General features: G+C 43.6%; 2 protein-coding genes across 14 annotated transcripts in view; one reads left to right on the top strand and one right to left on the bottom strand.

Moving 5' to 3' along the window:
- The window catches only part of ZSWIM8 (zinc finger SWIM-type containing 8), a 55,851-nt gene extending 36,530 nt beyond the window's left edge, over positions 1 to 19,321 (top strand). The window contains exons 10-26 of the mRNA XM_021548844.4: positions 248 to 1,256; positions 2,041 to 2,172; positions 2,692 to 2,871; positions 4,131 to 4,314; positions 4,874 to 4,972; positions 5,854 to 5,978; positions 7,228 to 7,459; positions 7,718 to 7,870; positions 8,844 to 9,066; positions 9,239 to 9,528; positions 10,264 to 10,487; positions 10,774 to 11,256; positions 11,826 to 11,994; positions 14,263 to 14,436; positions 15,848 to 15,967; positions 16,900 to 17,078; positions 18,296 to 19,321. Coding sequence (XP_021404519.1) covers positions 248 to 1,256; positions 2,041 to 2,172; positions 2,692 to 2,871; positions 4,131 to 4,314; positions 4,874 to 4,972; positions 5,854 to 5,978; positions 7,228 to 7,459; positions 7,718 to 7,870; positions 8,844 to 9,066; positions 9,239 to 9,528; positions 10,264 to 10,487; positions 10,774 to 11,256; positions 11,826 to 11,994; positions 14,263 to 14,436; positions 15,848 to 15,967; positions 16,900 to 17,078; positions 18,296 to 18,499 — 4,180 coding nt within the window. The 3' untranslated portion in view covers positions 18,500 to 19,321. The remainder of the gene's footprint in view (positions 1 to 247; positions 1,257 to 2,040; positions 2,173 to 2,691; positions 2,872 to 4,130; positions 4,315 to 4,873; positions 4,973 to 5,853; positions 5,979 to 7,227; positions 7,460 to 7,717; positions 7,871 to 8,843; positions 9,067 to 9,238; positions 9,529 to 10,263; positions 10,488 to 10,773; positions 11,257 to 11,825; positions 11,995 to 14,262; positions 14,437 to 15,847; positions 15,968 to 16,899; positions 17,079 to 18,295) is intronic.
- Positions 19,322 to 24,795: 5,474 nt separating this feature from the next.
- NDST2 (N-deacetylase and N-sulfotransferase 2) overlaps positions 24,796 to 26,994 on the bottom strand; it is a 128,085-nt gene continuing 125,886 nt past the window's right edge. For all 13 annotated transcript variants that reach the window (XM_085583589.1, XM_085583592.1, XM_085583590.1 and 10 more), the window contains 2 exons: positions 26,722 to 26,824; positions 24,796 to 26,567 (listed from right to left, as the gene is read on the bottom strand). In XM_085583589.1, coding sequence (XP_085439715.1) covers positions 26,442 to 26,567; positions 26,722 to 26,824 — 229 coding nt within the window. In that variant the 3' untranslated portion in view covers positions 24,796 to 26,441. The remainder of the gene's footprint in view (positions 26,568 to 26,721; positions 26,825 to 26,994) is intronic.

Genomic DNA, 26,994 nt, shown 5'->3' with positions numbered 1-26,994 from the left:
GTGCTTTCATGTTGGTAATGTTCATGTTGTGTTTCTGGATCATGAACCTGTCTAGAATTCAGTTGTTAATAAACCTGTTTGCTTTTTTCAGCCTGTCTTCTTCTTAGAACTGTTTGTATTTAGCATTAACTTAATTCAGCAGATGATGTTTCTGGCCAAAGGAAGGAAGTGTTCTGTGGGTTAAGTCATAGTTTGTTGCAGGTGCTTTTTGTGTCTGCTTCCTAACCTGTCCTCTTTCTTCTCTTAGGCGCAGGGATCTTTGCTCACAGCTCAGACAGTGGCAGCTGAAAGTCATAGATAATGTTAAGAGGGGTCAGCACAAGAAATCACTGGAGAAGCTCTTCCAAGGTTTCAAGCCAGCTGTAGAAGCCTGTTACTTCAACTGGGAGGAAGCTTACCCCATTCCTGGGATTACATATAGCAGCACTGACAAGAAGAACTCATTCTGTTGGGTAAAGGCCATCCAACAGAGGAGCTGCAGGTTGCAGTGTGCAGAAAGTGCCTGTGAGGCTGGTAGGACCCACAGCCAGGAGGCCGGGGGACAGTGTGTGCAGCCCGGGGACAGGCTGCGGCCCTCTCCCCAGGAGCCAGCGGTTCGTCCCAAAGAGCTCACCGGAAAGCGGAAAGTTGTCTCTGAAACGCCGCAGAGGGTTCTGAGACGGCTCTCGGCAGAAGGGGATAAAGCTGTCTATAAGACTGCAGTGAGCAAAGCAAAGTTGCCGGTGAGCAAAGGCTTGACCAGTAAACATAGTGGGAAACGCCGTATGAGCAGTGAGGACAGCTCTCTGGAGCCAGACTTGGCAGAGATGAGCCTGGATGACAGCAGCTTGGCACTGGGGGCAGAAGCCAGCAACACCTTTAGTTTTACAGAAAGTCCACTGAGCAGGAGCTACAGGGATGCCTTTGAGGAAGATGGTGGAGTGTACTTCTCCGAGGGACCTGAGCCCACCCTCAGAAGCAGTTCCATGTCCAAAAAACTATCCAAGGGCCCTGTAGGGGAGATGGGTAGTGGTGATGATGACCTGCCTTCTGCAGATGAGAATTCTGGTGGTGTGAGTCTGAAGCCAGAAGAAGTGGGAGAGAATGGTGCAGCAGGGGGAGGGGATGATGGAGAAGAGGAAGATGATTACCAGGTATACTATCTGAATCCACAAGAGGTAGCCAAGGAAGATGATGACAAAGCTGAAGGGGGAATTGAAGAGGAGCAGGATATATTTGCTGGTATAAAGCCTCTGGAACAGGAGAACCGGATGGAGGTGAGCTGAATCTAGTTCAAAATGCTGTTTTGCTGTGTTGTATAAATCATGGTCTTGCCACCCTCATAGCTGTCACACTTAACCTAGGATGTTGTTAAATCAAGTGCTTAATTAAAGTGTTGTGATAACCAACTGTGTCATAAGGTATCTACAAGCTTAGTGCAATGGTAGCATATGTCTGCTTCCCACAAGCTTGATTCCCTATTTCTGTGCTAACTGCAAGTGTGTCCCAGTTTTGGTTGGTCCCATCTTACACTCCGGGATTTGTAAACACAGACAAAACAGTGTGTACTTTTCACCTAGTCTCACCCTTTGAAAAGGCAAAAATTATCTGAAATTAAAAATGAGACTGAGATATAGTCCATAAGAAAAAATTAAATCCAACCGTTTAAGCAGAAGTTCTTTGGAAAGGAGAAGCAGTCTAAATAAACTGTGTCTTATTCCTGTAATAACCACAAAATGTGTTTAGAGATTGCACCTATATAACCAAGCAGCCAAATGACAATGCATGGAAATAGTGGTAGTTTGAGGTTTAGTGTTTTTTGAGCTGTTCTCTGATTTCATACCTCTTGGAGAGATGACAGGACTTAAAAATGTAAGAAAAGGCATTTTAGAGGAGTGCTTCAAGGAGTGATGGTGAAAGACTAGGCAAGGATTATTCTGAGAATACCTGCTGCTGAAGTTAGCTGTGAATTGTGCCTGCAGTCTTTGTGACAAGTGGCTTGATCAGGCTAACTCCAGGCTGGGGTAGTGTGGTTTGAACATGACCTTTTCTTTCTTGCAGATCCTGTTTGCCTGTGCAGAGGCACTGTATGCACATGGATACAGTAATGAGGCTTGCCGCTTGACTGTAGAGCTTGCCAGGGACCTACTGGCCAACCCTCCAGATCTCAAAGTGGAGCAGCCACCAACTAAGGTAGAGAGATGGCAGAACCATTGGTAGTCATGATGTTAGTACAGCTCTGTGCAGGTGACCCTGTTTTTTGTGATTCTCTCCAAAACTTTAGTCTCCTATTTCATAGTGTACATAACTGGAAATGTTAGTAGCTTTGTTGCTTCAGGATAAGAGGGTTGGATGTAAGGATAAACTTCTGGAAACTCAGTTGTAGTGACACTAAGCAGTGCTTGTTGTATAGAAGGGTTCCCTTGGAAGGGACAGGTGTTTGACATCTGCCTGCACAGCATCAGTCCAATAGGGAACATGTGTCTTGTCCACAGGCCAGTTCTTTCACTGTGTTGTGGTGGGGTGACATAGGGAAAGCAATGATGTTCAGTGGTAACCACTGAAATTTGAGATTCCTCAGCAGAAGGAACAAAATCTCAATGTATTTTATTCTTTCTCCTGTCTATAATTACTGCAAAGGATAAGAGGACAAACATAGAGTCATTTAGGATGTTTAGGAAAGTGTCCTGTGACAAATTCCTCCTCAAACAGGGCAAAAAGAACAAGGTGTCAACCAGCAAACAGACATGGATGGCAACCAACACCTTATCTAAAGCTGCTTTCTTGCTGACTGTCTTGAGTGAGCGACTGGAGTACCACAACCTGGCCTTCCGAATAGGAATGTTTGCTCTGGAGCTGCAGAGACCGCCCGCCTCTACCAAGGCTCTGGAGGTAATGAAATATCTGCAAGACAGTATCCATAAATGTTGTTCTTCTGGAATGTGTTTGCTCACATGGTTTAAATTTCAGCATGAAGTTTGGTTTTATATGTTTTTTGGTTTGCTTTTATATGTTTTCTTAAAACGGATTGCAATGGAACTAAATCAACTGAGTGTACATCCCATTAAGACATGTTGATCTCCTAAAAAAATTATTAGCTTCACCTGTTGTTACCTTCACTGATAGGAAGCTCAGACCTCATGTGTCAACAGGTCTTTGATTTCACATTTCACATAAGTCTGAAAATATTTAAATGAGTACAAAATCTTCTATCAAAGTATTATTCTGATTAGAACAGCCTAGTTCTTGTCTTAAATATGTTTTCATCTTGCTTTGCTTTCATCTTTGGGGAAAACAAAGTAATTTGTAAATATCCATATTTGTCCATATTTGCATTGGTGAAATGGTTTGAAGGTTATTCCTTAGGGTGAATTGGTGCAATTGTTATGTGTTTGAAAATTGTTGCTTTTCCTGATACCTCATTCACTGGCAAGCAAGCATATGCAATGTGCAAGCATATTATTTTGGATGCTCTTGATTACTGTGGGGATTCCTGTTTTGTAAAAAAGTGTCCAGTCAAGACCATGTCTGTGTGATTTTACAGCTACCTTGCTGTGTATTGTTGCTAGCTGTCCACCAATTACAATCATCTGTACTTCTTATGGGCTGATTAGAAAATCGTGAGCTTGGCAGTCACTTGCTACCTAAAAGAAAACTATTACTTTCACATGTTAAGAATGGAGAAAATGCAGTCAGAGTAGTGAAATGTCTTCATCCTGATGGCATGTGTACTGCAGCTGTGCCCATTCTTCTGCTAATCAGTCTCTGATGTCTCAAATGGGTGTATCACTTAACATAGCATCCTTTCTTCCTACAATTACAAGTAACCACCTTTTCCACTGGCCTATCAGTCAGATACTTCTGCTGTTGTTCTTATGAGAGCTGATGCATTTTTTCTGTATGCAACTGAAGAGTGATCATTTGAGTAAAAAAATTTGTGTGTAAATATGAAGCAAGACTTATTAGATTTGAAAACCTGTTTTCATTGTGGAGAGAATGGCAATGGTGGCTAGGGCTGGGAAGCATTGCTATAATTTAATAAATTAATAAAAACTATTGCTATACTTTACGTACAGGGGAAAACTGTCTGCTCCCCACAGGGGACTATGCTGTTGACAGCTTTTATTCTGTTTCCTTGTGGATCCTACCAGGTGAAGCTGGCTTATCAGGAATCTGAGATTGCAGCCCTCTTGAAGAAGATTCCCTTGGGCACCAATGAGATGAACACTATTCGAGGAAGAGCTGAAGAACTGCGAGAAGGAACCTTGTGCGATTACCGTCCTGTCTTGCCTCTGATGTTGGCAAGCTTTATATTTGATGTCCTGTGCACTCCAGGTACTGACTGCATTGGCCTGAGTGTGTGTAGGGCATATTCTGACATGCCAGGTCTTGAGAGATTTTCAAAGAGAAACTCTTTTCTGTATAAAAACAACCAAAGTTTAATTCTTTGTGCGCTGTTGCTTGCACTTGCCTCTACATTGTTTTAAAGATATTTTGTTCCCTAGTGGAACTGTCTTTCCTTCTGCATTTGAAAGAACTGCTACTTAAGACATTTCAGCACTCCATCTGTTTTTATAAAATAGTTATAAATTACTGACTTTGCTGCTTTTATTCTGTTTATATTCAGAGGAAGCTAATATAAATCTAGAATAAAAAAAGAACACAGCAACCTGGGATTAGAAGACTGACTTGGCAATACACTGGTTTGGAGCCTTCTGAGTTTAGAAAAAGAAACGGGAGAAAAGCTCTGTAAGGTGCTGTGGTCTTGAAACTGGTATGAGGCTAAGAATAGGACCACAGGAAGCTCTGCAAATTCAGAAAGCTCTCAGAAATGTCTTTTGCTTTGAAGCCTTAGTTTTGAAAGATGAATACTAATTCTGTTGTCTTCTTTCAGTGGTTTCTCCTACAGGCTCTAGACCCCCAAGCCGTAATTGGAATAATGAAATGCCTGGAGATGAAGAGCTTGGCTTTGAGGCAGCTGTTGCTGCCCTTGGTAAGAATCTTTTACAATAAAAGTCTGCCTTATCCATGTTCTGCATGCTTTCCCATTTTGAATGGTGAGAGTTAGTAGTTCATTCCAGTTTGGTGCAGAAATAGAAGCGTTTGCAGAGTTTGACAGAACCAGATGCAGCATTCTACATGCCAGGGTTGAGGTATTGTTGAAAAGCTGTGAAAAAATGGAAGGAGAATTCTGGATGAGAACTTAATATTTAGGTAATCACATGAATTTTAGCTTTCAGCTCACTCTTTTGTCAGGAAATATGTATTGCCTGAACTTCAGTGGAAATGGACAGTTTCAGAGAACAAAAGGCAATAATTTTTGAAGAGATTAGACAATGGTAGTCAAAGACTAGCAGAAGTACTCTTAAGCATTATCATATAATTCAGGATCTTAGCATAGTACTGAATTCTTGCCTCATTTGCTTCAACAACAGAACAGTGATTATATACATGTTATGTTGGCAATACTGTATGTGTGTTTTGAAGCAGTATGTAAAAAGGAATAAAATGGATTAGACAAGACCTGTTGTTTGTTGCCTCATCTCTGAAAGAAAGGAGATGAGTTTTTTATGGTGTGGGATTGCTGGCTTATAGCATCTGCAGAAACCAAAAGGTTTGTTTCAAGATAGGGTTGTAGGCTTGCCTGGACTCTTCCTGTGGCCTTTTAGTATCTGGATGTTCTGACAACATGGTTTTCTAGGGACAGACTGCAGCTTCTGTTTATTCATGGCCTATTTTTGAAGTTAACAGAAAAAATCTTTTTTTGCCTATAACAGTGAGGCGATTAAAAAAGTCCAAAGTATAGACAGCTCCCAGGATGTAGTGTAGTCCCATGAGCTCACTTGTCTCTTCACGCTCTTTTATGGGCTGCAGGTATGAAAACAACTGTCAGTGAAGCAGAACATCCTCTGTTGTGTGAAGGCACACGAAGGGAGAAAGGAGATCTGGCACTAGCCTTGATGATTACTTACAAGGATGATCAATCTAAGCTGAAGAAGGTGAGTTTCCCTTTGAAAGGAGAGAGGGAGAAGGAGGGTTTGGGTTTTGATGGATTTGATCATTTGGCCAGTGAGTGTAATTTTCTGTGTCACATACTGATGTTTTACAAGCTTTATTGTGGTATTTATATTCATCCAGTGCTGCAAAACCTGATTGTACAGAGTGCATTGCCCTGGGAGAGGCACTCTTTCCATAGGATTCTTAAGATCCAGTCAGGAGATGTCTTGTCACTGCTTTTCTTGCTAAGACAAGTCCACTCCTAAGCATTTTTGCTGTACAGTCTGTGTGTGGTCTGGGAATTGCATGTGTTTTGCTGCAGGGATATTGGCTTGTAGAGCAGTATAGCTAACAAAGCCTCTGTTTCTTAACCTCTCACCTCTTTGATATACTAGTTCAATACACCTGTGTCTTAATTCCCTGTGCAAGAGAGAGTAAAACTCTGCCTGTTCACCCCAAAGGAAGAAAAAAATTGAAAACTGCTGAAGCTTCAGAAAGGTTTTATTAATCTTTTAAATTCAGAAATCCTCTTATACAGCAAGAACTACATTATTAGTGTCTTTTTGTCTCCTAAAAGAGAAGAATTTTTGCTATACTCTTCTCCAGGGAATAGCAGGGCAGTGATAGCAATTATCTGTGTATAAATGGTCTGTCAGACTTCTGGTGTTGATTAAATACGAACAACCAGTAGAAATGGACAAACCCTTAGAATGCGGTGATGCATTGTTCCCCAATTGCATAATAAATTGCAACAAGAAAACATTACAGTAGGCCAGTATAAAGCAGTTTCTCTAGTAGCTTTGCCAGTTTCTTGGTAATGTATGACAGGGTTTTCTGAATGGGAGCATGAAATTTTTGGCTTAAACAACATCTGGCAGAACTAAATTTAGAATTCTCCATTCTGTCTTTGATATACCAGAATTGCTATGTCCTTGATATACCAGAATAGCAATAGTTTTGGGTGCTTTTCAAGTAAAGCCAGTGGCTGTTTCAAGTGAAAATGTGATATTACTGAGTCTTTGCTTCCTTAAGTAATGCAGACCACATGGCTCTCAACTGTGCATTGCGTTGCTCTTTGGTGCAGGAAGATGATGCATATTTTCTAGAAAATAAGTTTTTTTTCTCCAACAAATGAAATTTGTTGTCCACTAGAAAGCTGATTTGGTATTTTACCTCTTTGTCTCAGTGTAACGCCTGGTTTCTTGCCCTTCTGCTGAGTGCTTTTTTTTTTCCTTCCCCTTGTTATTAAAGATTTTAGACAAACTCCTGGACAGAGAGAGTCAAACTCACAAACCGCAGACGCTGAGTTCTTTCTACTCATCCAGCAAGCCTACAGTTGCCAATCAAAAATCTCCTTCCAAACATGCTGCCCAGTCTGCTGCAGCTATCCAGCAGCTTCCGGGGACTTCTGTCACTCAGCAAGCTGCTGTAAGCACTGCAGTGCAGAGCAGTCCTGAGAACTTTGTAGAAAAGAGTACACAGGGTAAGAAGTGGTTTGTTACAGCTATGCTAAAATGTTCAACTGTTACAGCCTATTTTCCAGATCTTGAGTTAAATATTTTTGGCCTAGTGTCAGATACTTTATAACTAAAAGAAAATTGAGATAATCCTGCTCATAAATACCATTCATTTTATAAAAATCCTTTATCTTTTGATATTTGTATCTTTTAAATGGCCATGTCTGATTTTAGAGATACAGAAAGAAGATGATGTTTACCTTGTAACTGTTCTGTTTATGCAGAGAGCTCTCAGAGGTCCCCCTGTGAGCCAGCTTCAGAGGCCACTGTTTTGAAACAAGAGGGAAAGGTCCCCAGTCGTCTGGCCCTTGGAAACCGAGGTGGATATAATGGGAGATGCTGGGGTTCACCTGTCAGGCAGAAGAAGAAACACACAGGTGGGAATGGACTAGCTCATACAGCATTTACTGCTCTCTTAGGCAGTCTGCTGGGGTGTACCCAAGAAAGCCAGAGAGGAGCTTTTTACAAGGACATGTAGTGATATGACAAAGGATAAAAGCTTTAAACTGAAAGATGAGATATTTATATTGGACATTAGGAAGAAGTTCTTTATTGTAAGGGTTGTGAGGCTCTGAACAGGTTGCACAGAAAAGTAGTGGATGCCTCATCCCTGGGAGTGCTCAAGACCAGTCTGGATGGGACTTTGAGCAACCTGTTCTAAGACTCTGGGATTTTACTTGTTAGCCTTTCCTGTACAGCAGAAGCAGCTAAGAGTCTCTGAGGTGTTTGACATGGACAAATAAGATTTGTTCCATAAATTTCCTGGCCCTTTCTATATGGCAAGTTACCATGGCTTTCTTGCAGCAGTTATGTTCTGTGTGATGGATTAGATACCTGGAGCTGAATGTCTGCTGACTTTGGAAGTGCAGCACTGTGCTCCTGGATCCAGAAAATTTCCAAATTCAGAGAAGCTGCTGCCTCTCTACACTTCTTTTGGAAGGATATAAGTTAGAGGCAGAGGATGTGAAGGTTGTGCAGCATGTATCTGAACGCTTTTCTTCCTATTCGTGTGATCTGTGGATCTTGACTTCGTATATATATTTGCTTTTTGTTGTTACACTCTGCCACAGAACTTGGCAGGTGGAGTGTGGAGCTGTGATGTTGTGAAGAGGGAAATCAAGATACCATGTTCTTGGACTCTTCTGCATTTTAATCCAACAATTACAAAACATCACTGGTGTCTGTGGCTAAATTGATTTGGTTTAATCTCTCTTAATTTACAATGAATGCCTGTCAGCCCTAAGGCAGTTACTGACACAACTGATCTTAGGTGATATGGTTCAGAGTTTACATTCATGCATTGTATTTACTGACCCTGGTGACATTTCCATGTTGGTTCTGGTGTTGTAGGCATGGCTAGTATTGACAGCAGTGCTCCTGAAACCACCTCTGACAGTTCTCCAACGCTCAGTCGGCGTCCCCTACGTGGGAGCTGGGCAACAACATCCTGGGGCAGAGGACAGGACAGTGACAGCATCAGCAGTTCTTCAAGTGATTCTCTGGGATCTTCCTCTTCCAGTGGCAGTAGGAGAGCAAGTGGGGGAGCCCGTGCAAAGACTGTGGAAGTTGGCAGGTAATGAATAATACCAATGCACAACCTCTAGACTTGATGTCGGGGACATGGCACATGTGCCTTGGGAAATACTTCCTGGGGAAAATTTGCTGTTTCCTCTGGACCCCAAATACAAGAGCTCCAGCTGGCAAACTTGGGGTACTTGTCTGAAAGATTCCTGTCTTTCTTCTAGGTATAAAGGGAGGCGGCTGGAGAGCCATGCTCCTCATGTCCCAAACCAGCCCTCAGAGGCAGCTGCTCACTTCTACTTTGAATTGGCCAAGACAGTCCTTATCAAAGCAGGTGGAAACAGCAGTACCTCTATCTTCACCCACCCTTCCTCCAGTGGTGGGCACCAGGGACCACACCGCAACCTTCACCTCTGCGCCTTTGAGATCGGGCTGTATGCACTAGGGCTGCACAACTTTGTGTCTCCCAACTGGCTCTCTCGAACTTACTCCTCCCATGTCTCTTGGATCACAGGTTACAGCAAAACTTTATTGGGAGGCTAATTTTTGGGTAGGAAGTGGGGTAGAGAGGCAAGCTTGTTCTTGAAAATGGTGATAGTACTGTTCTGTAGGAGCCATGTGAGCAGCTCACACAGCTGCAGTAGTTGCTGGTCAGCAGTGATTTACACAGTGGTTACTTTGGCCTGGAAAGTTCTTGTGACCTCTTTCTTGTTTGTACTGCAACATGCTTCAGTCTAAAAAGCCCATTTCTCATACAGAGACTGGTCTTTACCTCTCCTTCAGAAATGCGCTAAAGAGACAGACAAGTCTGAACATGCTCTCTGGCTAATTTTCAGTTTTCACTTTCCTCTTCCTTCTGATTGCACCCGTACCTACTACCTATCCACATGGCTTCTAGAGGCCTAAAAAACACACCTTCGAAAATTCATGTTTTCCTGACATGAGTTAATAAACTGACAGTCCAAACTGGTTTGTGGGTACTAAAATCAGCTATAGCAAGTACTTTTTGCTATTTCCAATGCATTTTATCTTAAGTAGTGGTGTCTTCACTCACCACTTGATCATTGAGTGGTCTTGTTTGTCCTGTGTTTTGGGAGGAAGCACTTAAATTTGATATGAACCCAGAAGCAACTGGGCTGTGTCACTGCTCCTGAAGGAAGTGAAGAGTGCACCTGCTGTTGAAAGAAAGCTGACTGTAACTGTGCTGGGCATACAGTGGTGTGAGAGTGTCTCTCACTCTTCTTCTTAGGGCAGGCCATGGAAATTGGTAGCGCAGCCTTGAACATCTTGGTGGAGTGTTGGGATGGACATCTAACTCCCCCAGAAGTGGCATCACTGGCAGACAGAGCTTCACGGGCCAGAGACTCCAACATGGTGCGGGCAGCTGCTGAACTGGCACTCAGCTGCCTGCCTCATGCCCATGCCCTGAACCCAAACGAGATCCAGAGGGCTCTGGTGCAGTGCAAGGAACAGGTGAGCATCATATGGCAGCCTCCAGCTAGTGGAGGCTGATTTCTAGCATCAAGGATGTTCTGTTGTTACTCGTGGGGTTGGCTCCTTTGCTACTGCCCAGCCGTAATCCCAGTTCTCTGGATTACTTATGTTTCATGAATAGCACTGGTTATTCTGCTGCATAGCATCTGGCTGGTCCCCATAGTATTAATCATTTTAGAGTGCCTTGTACTTCTCCCCTCTTGTAGTTTTTCCTTCTTGTATTCCATGTTTTACTTCTTAACTTCTTTTGTTTCGCTGCTCTCAGGACAATCTGATGCTGGAAAAGGCCTGCATGGCAGTAGAAGAGGCAGCTAAAGGAGGTGGTGTGTACCCAGAAGTCCTCTTTGAAGTAGCTCATCAGTGGTACTGGCTTTATGAGCAGACTGTTGGTGGGACCCCAGCCCAGAGAGAAGGAGCCACTGGCTGCAGTGCCAGTGGTGCACGGGCTGCATCTGAAGCAGCGCGTGGCTTGGCAGACAGCCGGGTGACCTCAGAGCCGACCACGGTGACGGTGGCAGCTGCAGTAACTGCAGCAGCAACTGTCATGCCAGTGATCTCTGTGGGGTCAACCATGTACCAGCAGCATACGGTGGCAGGGCCAGCAATGGCACATACACACACGCAGGGTCTCCACCCTTACACCACCCTTCAGACTCACATCCCCTGTAACCCCCAGTATATTGGACACACTATCCAGCACATGCCACGCCCAGCTGTCTTCCCGGTCCCTGGCTCGGCATACCCGCAGGTAAGTTTTGGCTGTGCCTTCTTCATTACTGTGACCTTGTGTGGCTGCTTTTGGGGGAGTGTATTGGGGTTGGAAGAGCATGGGGCTCAGACCTGTCATGACTTGAGATCAAACTTCTGCTCTCACTTGCCAGTTGGTGACACTTACTTTGGCCCTCCAGCTCAGCATTTACACAATAAGGAGCTTTTGTGGCTGCATTTAAAATCTCAAGAGAATATAAAAATATGATACATCAGTAGTTTTTAATTTCTGTAGTTTCTCAGAAAGCACTGGATGGAAAGCTTGTTTTCTTGAGAGCTTGCAGGCTAATTAGAAACTACGCTGGGAAAACCAAATAAAGGTTGTTTTAACCTTTGCCTATTTTTGAAGGTCTTGTGAGTGATTTTCTACAAAATTATTAGGTTTTTAAGAGGAGGATGAGCAAGCAGATGTAATGCTCATGCGGTGCATGTTTCTTCCTTTGCTTCCTTCAGACTGGACTTTTCAAGCTCTGGGGCTTGTGTGGGGACATGATGTTTTGAATTACTTCAGAGTGGTCAGGCACGACTGTTCTGTACCTTCTGTTGTAGGGTGTCCATCCAGCATTCATAGGGGCACAGTACCCTTACTCAGTAACAGCACCGTCCCTGGCAGCTACAGCAGTGTCCTTCCCTGGCGTGCCCGTCCCCTCCGTGACGCAGATTGCCGTGCATCCCTATCACAGTGAGACGGGACTGTCGCTGTCTTCCAATGTAGCGCGTAAGTTACAGCTCTGGGCTGGGGAGCGGAGCTTTCTTTACTGTCTCTTAGCTGTTCCCCAGTGAGCTCCTGTTCCTCACTGATTACAAGTGGAGCGAGGGTTCTTGCACTGAAAAGTTCTGGCCAAATGTACACCATTCTAAAGGTGTGCATGCTCAGGGGTACTGGGATTCCCAAGGGAGCCTGACACAGCTAGCAGAGAGAAATTTCTGTTCAGCTGAATTTCTAGTATGAGATTATTTTGGCCTCAAGACTAAATCATGTTTGGAGCCCTTGTGGTCTTTCTGATTTCTAACCTGTAAAAGCTTAATTCCTGCTCTCGTTTGGGCAAGGTGAGCATAGATGATCTTGAGCAGACTTATGTAATTCTGTTGGGTCAGGTTGAACAGAGTGCAGGAAGCAGGCAAACTTCTGCTACAGAAGCACTACTAAATGTCTTTTCCTGTCTGAAAAGGATTGGAGGCAGCCAGTGCCCAAACATCGAACCATCAGAGATGATGGATGCTTTCTCAAGAGTCATGTTAATAGCATTTGGAACGGTTGCTAATGTGTTGTGCTAGGGCTTGAGTGCTGGTGAAAATCCATGAAGTAGCGTGTAACACTGGGACAACAGATGCTGACTGGATTGTGGACATGCTGTCATTGCCATGGAGTTCTGCACAAGTGGGTTGTGCTTGACTCCAGTCTCTGCAAACCCCTAATTGGAGAGGTTGTAATATTTCCCTGTTTTCAGTGTGTTGCAACTCACCAGGTGCTGGAAGACTGGTATGTGGAAAAGTACTGAAGAGTTGTGTTGGTCTCCTTCATATTCAGAGTATCAGGAGAATAATTTCAGTTATTTTTTATCCTGTATTTTGATGCTAAAAAGCTACCACAAAAGCAAATAAAACAGTCTTGAAGGCCTTGGGGTCTGATAGCTGCCAGCCTTAGTCATAACTGATGCTGTGACTTTTCATTGTGAGAAACCATTTCTGTACTCCTCCAAAGAGTTATGAATCTTCCAGAAGAGCTAATTCATCCTAGAACACTTAAAATACCAAAAGGAGAAAACAACCCCACCCTTTCCAGTTGCCATTGTTTACAGCTTCCATAAACTTATTTTCGGTTCTTACAATACTGTTTCACTGTTCCTGAAGTACAGAATCATGTGGTGATGCCCGAGTTCTGGCAATAATTCACCTCATTCTTACGGGTTATTCTCCTTGGCCAGACTTCAAATGCAGCATAAATTTTGCCCCGCTTTGTGCATTGTTTGGCACCCTGTGTCTCCTTAGTTGAGTAGGTTAGACAGGTCTTCCCTGGGAGACGCATGTTCTCAGGTATTCAACTATTCACTAGCAAACGTGGAGGGGGGAAAAAAAGAGGAACTTACAGCATTGCTCAAGCTGGTGTAGTAGCATTGCGAAGAAGCTGTGAAATAAGGATAACAGTTTGCACACACCTAATGGCATCAGTGCTCTGGAGTTCTCAAGCAATCCTTGTTTTTTCTCTTTGTACCTTTCTTGAGAGGGACAAGTAAATTTGAGTCTTGTCAGAGTGCAGCATCGTGAGTCAGTGTTTACTGCTCTCTGTATAAGTTTAAGTGGTACAATGCAATGGATTTGCATTTGAAACCTGTCATTTCCCTTCAGTTTGCTCATAATAGTTAAGTGTCTGAAGTTGACAACTTCTCTAGTCTCCTTGCTGTTTTCACTGTTGATACGTGCTGCCAGTGTGTGTGCAGTGACTGTTCTTTCCAGGGACAAATTGGAGGTCTGCCTCCAGTAATGGCTTTCCTGAACGGAGTGACAGCTGTTGTACAGCTGAAGTGCAAGAATCTCACATTGTTGGACTTGATCTTTGAGTGACTTACTTCTGTTCCTGCTCAGTAATTTTCCTAGCAGTTTCTCATCAGGTGTAGACATACACATGATTGTTTCCTTACACAAGAAATCAGAACCAAATATTTTATTTAATAATAGCAAATGCCTTTGAATCCACATGCACATTTACAAGTAAAACATGGATTTTGTGCATGTTCATAAGATACTGTAGAAGAAATGGACACAAATGTAACTGACCCTGTCAGGCCCACCTTGCAAACAGAATAGAGCTGTTCCTGGCCCATTGTATTTCAGTTGTAAGCCTGTGGGTTTTGGTTGCTGTATTGTTCTACTTAAGGGAGTATAACCCTACACTGACAGGGGCAGTCAGGTGAAGGAGATGATGTCCCAAGTAAACCTTTTAGGTTGATGCTTGGTCCTAATGCTGCTGTTTTGCTCTCTTCAGTAGGCAGTGTCCATGCAGGATCAACGTTCCCAGCGATTCAGGGTGCTTCCTTGACAACTCTGTCCTCACAGCCCAACTCCCTTGTTACGGGGGGTTTTCCTGCCGAGGATGAGCAGCACAGTCAGCCTGTGAGCCCCCAGGGTCTGCACTACCTCCATTCTGCATACCGAGTTGGTAAGGATGGTCAAGTGGGTTTCTGTAGTTGCCCTGAGAGGGATTCAGGGCAAGGCTGCAGGTTTTCACTGTCAATTTAGCCATTTGCTACTATGCCTGTTCGGGGTGAATGCACCTGAGGGACATGGGAAAAGCAAGTTGATGATCAGATGTGGAGTCTAAAAATGAAGGCAAAGCATTGTAAGATTGAACAATTGCTTTTCAGGATCATCAGAGCAGAAAAGAAAGCTAAGTGGGTTAAAGCTGGGATGAGTCTTGCTTTTCAGCAGATGTACTTAAAGGAGCCTGAATAGGCCTCCAAGGATGTGACTGTGCAAGTTGTGACTATATGATAAAATTATATTTGGCTCCTGCACATGGATGGGGAATGGCACACCACTAGTTTAATACCAGCTGAGTCTTCAGATGCACAAAGAAGTGCCCTGTGCCTCTCCAGTTATTTGTTGAAGATAGATGCAGAGGGAACTTATATTTAGTGACGAGTGGGTATGTAATTAGCATTCATTTCCCAGTCACACTGGTTATGAGAAAATAAGAGTCTCTGCCTGAATTGCCATTGGTACAGAGGATAGCACTCTTGGGGTTTGGAATTAACCTTAAATTGCAGTAAGCTACTGTAGTAGTAAGTAGTAAGCTACTTACACGTACTCATGGTTCAATCCAGTGGATACTTGGTGTAGGAGAAGGAAGCCTCTAAAATAAGCAAAAGAAAAGAAACAGCAAGAAAATGGAAGGAAAGCTTGACTTTTTTGTTGACAGCTAGAATAGAGAGTACTTGTTAGCTAGAAAGGCATGCAGATGTTGTTTAAAGTATCAGTGGTACATGGCATGCCATGAAGGGCGTTTAATAACCTGAATAAGAGAGAGGCACAGGCAGGGAAGATGGTCTGGAAGATCAGGATGTGGCACATCTTGGCAATTGAAAACTATTTAAATGGGTGGATATTGTCTGAAGAACTGTAATGGCATAAGTGAAATGTTTTCAGATTGGCAATATTGTAGCTCAGTGGTGGCCTGTTATTTTTGCTGCAGAGCAGGTTGGTTTGGGTAACTTCTCTGTTGCAAAACTTAGATCAAAAGCTTTGCTTTCAGGACATCTCTTGTAGTGCAGCCTTTGGGGCTTTCTGCTTGATGCTGCTGTGGGTGCTTGAGTGTCTCTTTGCAGCTCTGGTGAGGGGTGAGGGCTATGCAGGTTTCCTAGCCTGGAGCAGCAGATCCAGATGTTCTTGAAGATAGTTCCTGTGCTGTCAGGCTCCAAGGTTGGCTTTTTATTTCTGTCTGGATTCTGCAGCTGTGGAATTTTCTGTTGGTGAAGGGCAGGCCAGTCAGGTTATGTTGCAGTGAGTGAAATGCTAGACTAAGCCTTACTGGGCAGAAGTGCTGCTTGACTGTGGCTGCCCCTTTCTCACAGGGATGCTGGCTCTGGAGATGCTTGGCCGAAGAGCTCACAACGACCATCCCAACAACTTCTCCCGCAGCCCGCCCTACACTGAGGATGTAAAATGGCTCCTTGGGTTAGCTGCAAAATTAGGTAAGGCTCAGAGCAGTAATTAACAGAAATCCACTTGCTGGATTTGGGCCATGGTGGGAAAAAGTTCTTGAAGGAGTGAAACTTCAAAGATTGGGCGAGCCTGATATCAATCCCATTCCTGAGAGAAGATCCCTACTGCTCTTTCATCCACTCATTTGTCCCATTTTTGGGTTCTGTAGGCATGCTGTTGAATTTTGAGTCACTGGATGAAGTACATGAGATTGGACAGGGTTCAGAGCTTGTATCTCTTCCATTCTATAATACTGATTCTTTCTTTTCCATTTCCATTATATTGTAGGTATTCCTCTTATGTATATTTATATCTTCTGTGAAGACTTTTTATAGCAATAGGTGCTCAAAACACCTATTTTTTGAGGGGGTGGCTTGTTTTTACTTCCATTTGACTCTTGGCTCTTTTTTGTCATCTCACTTTTTAAACTCTTTCATAAGCAGTAAGAACTAAAAAAAACTTTCAAACAGCTTGTTTAGTGGCACAGCTTCTGCTGCTCCTGCTGGCAGAGCTCCACTGTAGGAAGTGGTGGGGAAGGTTGACTTATGTCTACAGCCTCCTTAAAGCCTGAGTGCTGAGGCATCTAGGTGCTTCCTTGATTGGCAGTCAGGAAACAGTGGAGAAGGTACAGTGTTACCCTTGTCTTTCTGGTGACCTTGGCACATTAGTTTCCTTTCACATCTCCTGTAAAGAAAAGTGAATTCGGGAACAACAGTGAGCTAGTACCTGATCTCTCCGCAGACCTGATAGATATAACAGAATCTTCTCTGTCCCATGAGTTTGCTGGACTGTCTCCCCCAAGCCTGCTGGAGGATGCATTACACTGAGAAGAAGGTGCTCCAGATCCAGGTTCTTGCTGTGAAGTGTGATTTGTTTTGTGTCTGTTACCTTAGCACTGTTGTTCTGACTTCTTCCTGTGCAGGTGTAAACTATGTGCATCAGTTTTGTGTTGGTGCTGCCAAGGGGGTGTTGAGCCCTTTTGTGCTCCAGGAGATCATAATGGAAGCTCTACAGAGGCTCAACCCTGCCCATGTGCACAACCACCTGCGCACTCCAGCCTTCCACCAGCTGGTGCAGAGGTGCCAGCAGGCCTATATGCAGGTAAAGTGTGCCTTGTCTTCCTGCCTGTAAAAAGTTGCCTGGCCATTGCCTGCCTTGGAGGTGCTGCCTGTGTGTGCATGTGCAGAGGGGAAGGGGCCTTGGGCACTGGGAGCTGAAGTGGTCCATTTCCTGATGCATCCTTCTCCCTTAGCAGGGACTGGAATAGATATCATGGTGCCTGTATGGGGGCTGCATGCAAAGGAACTCACTGTGCTGCTTCTGCCAAGGCCTTCTGCCTCCTGTGCTCTTCCACGAAGGCTGGGGTGGTTGTGTGTCTTCTTCACTCCAAATGCTATGTGTACCTTTTAACTTCTGAACTTTCTTTGCTATGTTTTCAAGGTTCCTGTCTATCCCTGTCCCTAGCCCATCCTTTTTACTTTCTTGTTAGTAGTAGCCTGTTTTCCCCTCCTCACAAAGCCCTGGCATGGCTGTCTGGTGTGGCAGTGCTGTCACCAAAAGTGGAAATGGCTGGGTCAGCTACCAGCATGGATATCCCACGCTTTGTTGAAGCCAGTGTTTCAGTGAGCCAGCTGGAATACCAAAGCTGCCTGTTCTTTAAAACAGTGTGATCAGGACACCTCACATATACCTGCTTCTCTTGAATAAACAGCCAAAGGGTGATTCTGTAGCCATATTGTCCAGACTGGATTAGCTGTTCTATCACCCTTTAGGTGGTATTTTTGAGACATGACAGCTTCTTCATTTGACCTCAAAAACTAAGCCCGCTGGTTTGGAGCCATTGAGAAGCTGATAGAAGTGACAGTGTTAAGCCTAGAGATATTTTGTAGCAATTTAGTGTAAACTTTACTCAGCCCGTGTCCCTTAGTGAAGGAGATGTGCAGGTGACCAGACTGGGTGTAACCTGCAGAATGAAAGGTTGTGAGGCTTGGATGCTGGTGGAGTAGAATGTTACCTGGCTCCTTAGTGCTGTACTACAGCCCAATGCAGTGCTGATGACATAGAGGACAGTTGCTGATGCTGTGTGCTGCATTTTGGTGCTCTGAGGGAGCACTGCCCTCCCTCACACTGAGGGTGTGCTGGGGTGTAGGATACAGTGCTTCAGCTTTGGAGGTACTCTACCAGAGCTGTGAGTCTCGGGGGCACTAGTGGGTAGCAGGGCCATGTGACCTATTGCCCTGGGAACTCAGTCTTCTGAGTTTCACCAGCAGGAGAATGGTGAGCAAATGCCTGAAGGCTCTTTCCCTTTTCCCATCCAGTACATCCATCATCGGCTGATCCATCTCACTCCAGCTGACTACGATGACTTTGTGAATGCCATCCGCAGCGCCAGAAGCGCCTTCTGCCTGACTCCCATGGGCATGATGCAGTTTAATGATATTCTCCAGAACCTAAAGCGCAGCAAGCAGACAAAGGAGCTGTGGCAAAGGGTCTCTCTGGAAATGACCACCTTCTCACCATGACATCAGGTGGAGCTCCATGGACACACAACCCTTTGCCCAACATAGTTGTAGTTCCATTTACACCATCTTTCCTTCTGGTGTCTTTTTTTAGTTTTAACTTGTTGGAAACCACTGATCTGATGTATTTATACCATGACATTCCTCTCCAGCACTGTTGCGTGTTGGCGCTCTGCTTTGCTCGCCCTTCCTCCTCCTTCTCAGTGGGCTGCAGGCTTGAGAAGCATCAGGAAATGAGAAGGAAGTTGAGCTGGCTGCCCTGTGGTGTAGTCACCGCTTTTTTCCCTGAGCCCCGGGAGGCTGTCCTGCGAGCAGTTTGCAGTGTGATTGCGCACATGTTAGAGGGGTTGGGGATTCTGTCTGAAATATTTATTTTGGCATTTATAAATATGTAAACTTTTTTTTTTTTTTTTTTTGTATGGGCTTCTCTTACTCCACACACCATCTCCTTTTGGAGAGTGGCTGGAACTGCTGTGCACAGCAAGTGGTCCCTCCATCCCTTTCAGCAACTCCTGGTGAGAGCAGCTGAGACTGGAGTAGCAGGGCCAGGGCCACCTCTGCAGCTTTCTGCAGCAGCTGAGGACAGAGGCTGCAGCTTGGGGCAGTGAGTCCTTGACTGCACTAAGCTGCCTGGAGACTGCCAGAAGTGCTTGAGCTCTTTCTCAGGAGTGTCCCTCACTGGGAACTGCTGGCTCATAGAATGTTTTGATCCTGGTTGTTACAAGTTGTACAATCCTGTTTCTTTTGGCTGGGGTATTACTCTCCTGTAATCACTTTCTTATCCCTCGTCTCTTCTCGTTTCCTGATTAAACACTTGTTTTCTTAGACTGACTCTCTCTTCTCTCTGCTATGATGTTGGCAGTCTGAAGGAGCTGGCCAGCTGTTTGTCAGTGGGAGCTCCTGTGGGCCCTGGTAGGTGGCTGCTGTGCTCTGGGGAGCAGCAGTCCAGCACAAGCTGGGGCCCAAAGGTTTCTTCCCTGGTACTGCTCTGATAATGACCTTGCCCCTGCAGAGGCTGAAGTACATGTTTGATGGGTGTTGGGAAAGTTGGTGGTAAGCCTGGGATGTTCTTCCTACAGTTCTGTCAGTTACTGGGTTCCTTTTCTAGCCTTAACACTGTGTGATAATGCATAGCCTTGTATTTCCCAAGTATTGTACAGAATACCAGCTGCTCCCATATATTTAGAGAGGTATTTGGTGGACGGTGAAAGATATCTAGTAGGGACAGCATTGCAGGAAATTAAGTTTAGATAGCTTAAGTGTATAAGCACATACATTTCAGGACTTTTAAAAGTGGAAATTGGATGACTCATGTGTGTTAAAAATCCCATTTCTCAGCAGTAATATATTTTGCTTTTTACTTGAGTTTAGCCAATGAGTTCTAGTTTATGCAAGTTAGAAATATGTGCCTGTTTGATATTTTCAGTGAGACTCTTAAAGAATAAAGTAATTCATAGGCACAGGGCAAAAGAGATGAACAGGCTCTTTTGGTTTTGCTTTGTGTACTGCACAGGCCCAGAGAGTATGGCTTAGGTTCCTCTACTTCTGATTGTGCAACAGTAACTATTTAAAGATCTCCTTATAGCTCCTTGTATTCCTCCATAAGGTGTCTAGTCCCATGCTAACTAGAAATGCAGATGGTTGTAATAATAGGTTAGGTTCTGTGGTTTTTAAACTTAAGTTCATGTTGACTGTCAGCTGGCGGTTATTCTGCATTTGACAAGAGAACACAATCTGATGATACGTGGAAGGTTTGGGTTCCTAGAAAACTTTCTGTACTCTGGTTCTTGCATATTCAGAACTGTGAGCTTAGAGAAAAATGAGTTGTCTAATAAGGTCTAATCTTTTCTAATGCTATAGGGGAAAATCTGTGGAAGAGAAGGGAGTATGTTTTAGAAGGAAAGAAGTAGAAAGGAAGTGGGTAAAAGAGCTGAGTATTAAGTATCAGGAGCAGAAGTGACTTGTAGCATTAAGGATTTGGATTGAATAGGGAAATGAAATGTCAAAGCCTTCATCTGTGATGTTGATTGGAAAAATACACTTAGACCCTGAGCAGGTGGGTTTTCAGACCACTGTGTCTGGTAATTTGTTGTTGTTCCTGAGCCAAGGCCCATGAAACGTATCTGAGCAAGGACAGAAGAAAGTGAGGAAGGAGATGATGATGTTTACTGTCATATGGCTGTGAGGTTATTGAGGTATTTCTCCTTTTTAAGAGATGGGATGAGTACTGATGGACCCAGAAGCATTCATTTCCTGTTAAAACAGAATAATTATTATCCACTGCAGTCTTGTTACTCGGTTACTATTCTAGGAGTGAGAAAAATATATAGGCTTAGAAATTCTGAAAAGACATTTCAGCAGAAGACCTGTAAAAGAGGTTGCAGGCAACTCAAATTTCCTCTGACTTTCAGTTAACACGTGTGTTTTTTCACTTGGAGTAAATGTTCACCAGGACTTTCCCAGCAACACATGAAGTGTCTTCATCTCTGGACATGTTCACCTATTACCATCTTTCTTGCCTGCTAAAGGTTTCTTTTGGAGGCACTTTACAGGAATATGAGTTAACAGAAGAGTATTTACCTTTGAACTTCAGTGTCTGTACAGCCTATGAACAAGGTGAGTTGGAGCTGTCCTGTAATGAAATAACATGCCTGGCAACAGGTATGGCTGTAATTAGCCATACCCTGAAAAGCCCCCTGTCTAGTTTTGTTTACAGTCCTTACTATTTATTTGTGATTTTTATTTTGCTTTTTGGAGAGCCTATTCAGACCGATTTTTTTTGCTTGGGTTTGGTTTTATTCAAGCCTGGAATTGTGGTATTTTGGAGCAGAATACAGCTTTTACTTTCCCAGCTTATTTAGCACCAGCTTGGCTATTGCTACACAGTGCTGGAGTGCTCTGTGGAAACTTGGAAACCTCAGTCAGTGGAAATGGGTAAGCGTTGAAGTACCCATGAAGTTCCTCACCACCTTTCGGTCAAAGTTGTCAGCTGTAGCAACATGGCATAAATTTAGAACAGTTTTATATAAGAGGCAGAAAAGTTGTAGTTTTCTTACCTAGACATTAAGAGATGGGCAGGATATAAAAATGAATTTTTCAGGATATAACTGGGAAGAAAATGTGCCAAAAGAGAGATGTTTTCACAGTGGTCTGCTACCACTGACTTTTTTTTTTTTTTTTTTTTTGAGGTGCAGAAAGTAAAAGGCTGGGCCATCAGGACATATCAGCATTTTCTCACCATTACTCTTGTATGACTTTTCTTTTAAACCCTTTTAAGCCATAGACTGAATGGCTCTCAACTACAGTTTATTTAAAATATTGTTTTCTCTTTCTGTGCCTGTATTTAAGTGCCATTGACATGATTATGGTGAAAGCAGTCTTTTGGTTGATGTTGTTTTTTTTAAACTGCCTCCCCCTCACTATCTCCTTGCCCCCAGGATAATTCAAATGTGGCTTTTGAACTTATTTCTGCTTCCTGTTTGCATTTTAAGGGTAGCACCTTTCCCAAAGTAGTATTAATTTGTGGAAGCTGGAAGTGCAGCTGGGGCTGTTCTGGGTGAGGGTTTTCATTTGAGCTGAGGACTTGTGAGTGCTTTCCCTGAGGGCACCATGCAGAAACTCTGTGTGCTCTCAGGAGCTGCCATTACTGAATAGTGTTTCTGCATCTTGTAAAGACTGTGCTCGGTAAACAAGTGACTTTTTATCTTGAGGGCATTGTCTGCTCCCCGTTAGAGTATTCATAACTACGTAGTGCTGTCCAGGCTGCACTGCACAATTCCTTTTTTGCCATGAAGGAGTTCTGAGTTTTAAGGGGAAGATGGTGGAAATGCATTAAATCTAGTACATACCTGGTATATGTATATAGCATGCATTGTCAACACATTTCCTTCCATGTCCTACTTACATTGCCTCATTTAAGTCAGCCAGGAACTTTCTCTCTAAGTCCTGAAAAGCACCTTTTCCATTGACCCGTGGGGTTATGGCCCAGCCTGATTTATGAACCTGTCACTGTAAGTGACATAACCATGAGCTGGATTCTGACTGCTGTAATGGTGTCAGCACTATGGACCTGTTGGGTTACAATATTGTGGAGAGATGTGAGAGCTGACAAAGCTATGGAGATGAGAAAGGTGAGAAACCAAGTCTTGGAAGAAAGCCACTTTTTAAAGCTAAAAAGAGATTATTTATTTCTACATAGAATAGTGGAGATCAAGTGTCAGGAATACTTTTTGTAGCAAAACAGCCTAAGTGTTTCAGAGGTGAATATTAATGGGTTTGTTGTGTTTTTAACCCCTACAAGCCTTTAAGAAAAAAGGAACAAACAAACTGATAAATGGAGAGAAGGTACCAGTGTTCCATCTGCATTCTGCTATGTGATGCAGGATGGGATTCCTGGATTGAGGCAGCCTGAAAACACTTGTATATGTTGGCTGCTGCTGTGGTGGTGTCCTGTGTGCAGTTGCACCATGTCAGCCAGGACTCCCTCAGGATTCAGCAAGAGGGCTAAGCAGATTTGCTTCATTTGGCAGGTTCACACCTGTTTATCATTACTTTTCTGGCCATGTTACTACTGATACAGGAAAATGATCAGCAAATAATCAAAGGATATTCTTTGCAACTGTATGTAAGGGCTGAAAAACATCAGGATGAGGTTGATCAAAATGGCTTGTTAGATTCCTGTGTGTCATTCTGACTTCCAGGAGCTGCAAGCTTCTGTCGGAAATATATGTCTTTGCAGTGCTGTCATCCAATGAAAATTGTAACTTTCAGTGATCAGCTTTTTGTGTAGAATTGATATATGCTGCCACCTACAGAGAAATTCTCCAGTTCTCTTAGAAGGTCTTCACCCTATAGTTGAGATTCATACCAGTGTTCCCTGAATGTTGTGCTGACTAGAAAGAGGCAGCAGACAACTTTAAGAATCTTCCTGATTTAATTTGTGCTTCCTGTTTGCAAGCACAAGTTCCAAAGAGTTTCCTGTTGTTGTTTTGCCAGTTCTTACCTTTCATGCACCTGGCTGTGCTAGAAATCACACAACCTTCTGGTTTCTGGGTCAAATTACTCCTTTTTAAAAGGGAGTTGCATCAGACTACAGAAGTATTTTTTAATACATTTCCAAAGAAACCCTTAAGGTCCTGTTTTGTGTGTATCATTTTCCTTTGTCTTAGAAGTGAACTGGTTACCATGAACTTGTTATGCAGCAGTAAGGCAAGAAGGTGAGATTTGTTTCTACTATGGAAGTGTGAGGATCTGGAATGTTTTAGTGCCCGATGGGCCAGTATCTAGTACCCAGTGTCCCTCACTAAAAAATATGGGGTTTGTTGGCTTTTTGGTTTCACAGAGCTTCTGATATTACACATGCTTCTCTTAGGAGGCAGTGTTTGATTCCACAGCTTTGAAGAGATATCTGGAAAGCAGGTAGCTTCTGCATCCATGTGCTGACAGAGAAGGGTAGCAGATTTGAAAACAGCTCTTCATCAGGTAAGGGCATCCTGTATTTGGAGCTGACCATAGCAGGTACTATGTTTGTCATTAGCATAAGCAGTAAGAACTAATGCAGTACAGAAATTAATCAACTAGGTGAGGGAAGAAATAGATAATGAGACTTCCAGTTACCATTTGCTGCCTTGAGTGACGGACTATTACCACTAAAGTAACACTGACTTACTGAGCCCCTCCCAACATTTATTCTTTATATCATATTTATTTTTACTGGGCATCTCCTCAAAGATGTACCATAGTCTGAGGTAAAGCACGAAGTAATTGTGTGACAACCTATAATGAATTAAGAGCAGGAAAACGTTTAAGGGAGAGCACAGTCATTGGTCCTGGGATCCTCCACCTCCTGTGGCAGCATGTGAAAATGCCTTGCTGCTGCCAGGATTATTTGTGAAGTGTCTGGTGAAGGGAGAGCTGTAGGACTGTTTCACAATGCTCTCGCAAGCATGACTATTCAAACAATGCTTTCCTTCCAGTTTTTACTGTAAGGGCTGCTGTGCCAGGCACACCTGGACAGGAGGGACAGAGCTAAGCTCTGCTATGGCAGGCACAGCAGCTGGAAACAACTACAGTAGCCAGGAATGGCCCCAAAGTCACCACTACTGCAAACCAGTGAGAATGAGTGTCAAACTCCAGGCTGCAAGCTCTAGCACACTGCTTCTATGTTGTTTCAAAGGTAAGTTAAACACCACTGCTGGCCTTCCAAATACCAGCTCAAAGACCTGGAGGAGGATTTTCAGTTTTTTTTACCCTTGTACCAGTTTAGGGTCCATGACACCACTCCAAATCATCACAAAGAAGAAAAATAAGTAGTACATTTATTGAATCTCCACTTACTACTACTTCTAGCCTTTATTCAGACACATGTGCTCAGCTTCGAGAGCCAAGAATTTCTTCATTATCATTCAATGTGAATGATGCTGTACATGAATCAAGTGCAGGAAGTTGTGGGCTTTTCTCTCTAACAGGAATGAGAGAGGGGTTTCTAGTTTTTCCATCTGTTTTTTGGCTGCACAGAATAGCCCTTTCCAAGGGCACATGAAATAAAATACTATATTGCATACTATATACATTTACATACAACGGTAAATGCACCATTCATTCAGAAAAACACAATACCTAAGGCTCAATGGAAAAGCTCAGTTGAAGCAACTTCTCTCTGGATGAGAGAGAAGTGGCTTGTGACAGTTGTGGAAGTTTCCATAACTTGTTCATGTGGATCCTGCCCCTCGCAGCACTCTCCAAGGACCCCCTGTGCCTGGGAAGGAGGGTTCAAAGAAAATATATACAACCATGATGGAGGATTTCCTCTGAGAATAATTATCCAGCAACTGCAGGAGGAGGCAAAGTACCTTAGTGTACTTATTTTACCATATGCAGACTGCCCCTTTTAGGCATAGGAAGCCACTTCTGGTGCAAAGTCATCCCTTTATATCTGAACTTACTTTTAACTGTTTTTTTTTTTTCCTTTTCTTGTTGGGCTGTTGGCATGCAAGAAGATTAAAACAGTGCTAGCAACTGGACTATGTGGTAGGGGCACAGGACTGCTGGAAAAGGATTTTTTTTTTAAGCTGATCAGACATGGGGAACTGAATTGCCTGCTTTCAGCTGTAACATCAGCCTCATTTTACAATACCTGAGCTTTGCCTCCCCCTGCTTCTGTGCTGCACTTGCACACAGCTCCCAAGTGCTCTACAGGGAATTTACTGCACCTTCGTTATCTTTTTAAATGTCTTAAGTCCCTGCAGAGAAATACTTGCCATGTTGCTGCCACATGTGGCAAACCTTTTTTCTAAGATAATAAAGCAATTCATTGACCAGAGTCACTAGACACTGTATCACACCCAAAGCACTACAGATAAGGAGAGACAAGGGTACCTGTCTCTCTCTGTCCCCACAGGTGCAGTCCCCACCATCCCCATGCAGCGGTACAGGCAGGAATGAGGTGGTTTTGGGCCTCACTGTGCCAACTAGACTATGGATAAAAGCTGGGCTTCACTGCACTAGATTCCCCTTTTATTAGGCTGCTGCTCTTTTCTCAGCAGTGGGCTCAATTGTCTCTCCTCTTCCACCTTTACTTCTGGGCTCAGAGTCACACATTAACTCCAGCTCGTGCCTGTTTCATAGAAAAGTAATTTAAAAATACACAAAGTGTTAACTCTTCTCTCTCCCCTGCTCTAAATAGGCCTGGCATTTGAAATCCTTCCTCTAAGTAAAAGTCAAATTGTAGTAGCGCACCATTAATACTCAAGAATGTGACTTGCACTCTATGCCCCGAGGCAGTGTCAGGGCAGCAGCCCTTTCCAAGGGTGGGGCAAGGCTCCACATTTGCACATTCTCTGCTCCTGCTGCTTTGTCCAGTTGTTTTGGCTTGACAAGAGGTGGCATCATAGCACACGTTGGAGCACCACACATCCCAATGGCACTGGGGGCAAGGGAGTCCCTCTCAGCTCCAGCTGGAGTTCTGCAGTTCCTCTCGGAGCCAGGTTGGAAGGGGCTGCCCCAGTCTGTTCATCAGCTTGGATAATTCAATGTTGTGCTCCCGGTAGAAGTCTCTTAGAAAGAGCCGTGACTGTGTGGAAAAAATAGACCACATAAGCATGAAAGATGTTCCCCTCAACACATGCTCCACAGGTCATCTAGAACAGATGGTAGGAAAATCCATGTGGGTTTGCTGGGATGTTTCTACATCTCTTGTTGCTGAGAGATTTGAGACAGCTACTCACCAAGGAATCCATATCAGGGTATTTCCTTCCTTTACTCTTTCCTAGGCATTTAGTCTTTCCTCCATCTAGCAGCTGGCACCAAAATCCTTTTGCTTCATCAAATCTGAAAGAGACAATTATCTTTGAAAGATACAGCCACATACCCAATTAGCAACAGCAGAAATTAAGTAACTCCAGCGCTATTTCCTATTTTGGTGTTCTACCTATTTATTTTGTGATATTGGTTCCTTGGGTTTTTTTTTCACTGGACTAATTTGTCAAGAAATCTATTAC

The sequence above is a fragment of the Lonchura striata genome, chromosome 6 (assembly GCF_050655825.1).
Source record: "Lonchura striata isolate lonStrDom1 chromosome 6, ASM5065582v1, whole genome shotgun sequence".
NCBI lineage: Eukaryota > Metazoa > Chordata > Aves > Passeriformes > Estrildidae > Lonchura > Lonchura striata.
Note: the sequence above shows the minus strand (reverse complement) of the source record. Positions and strands in the feature narration are given on the sequence as shown.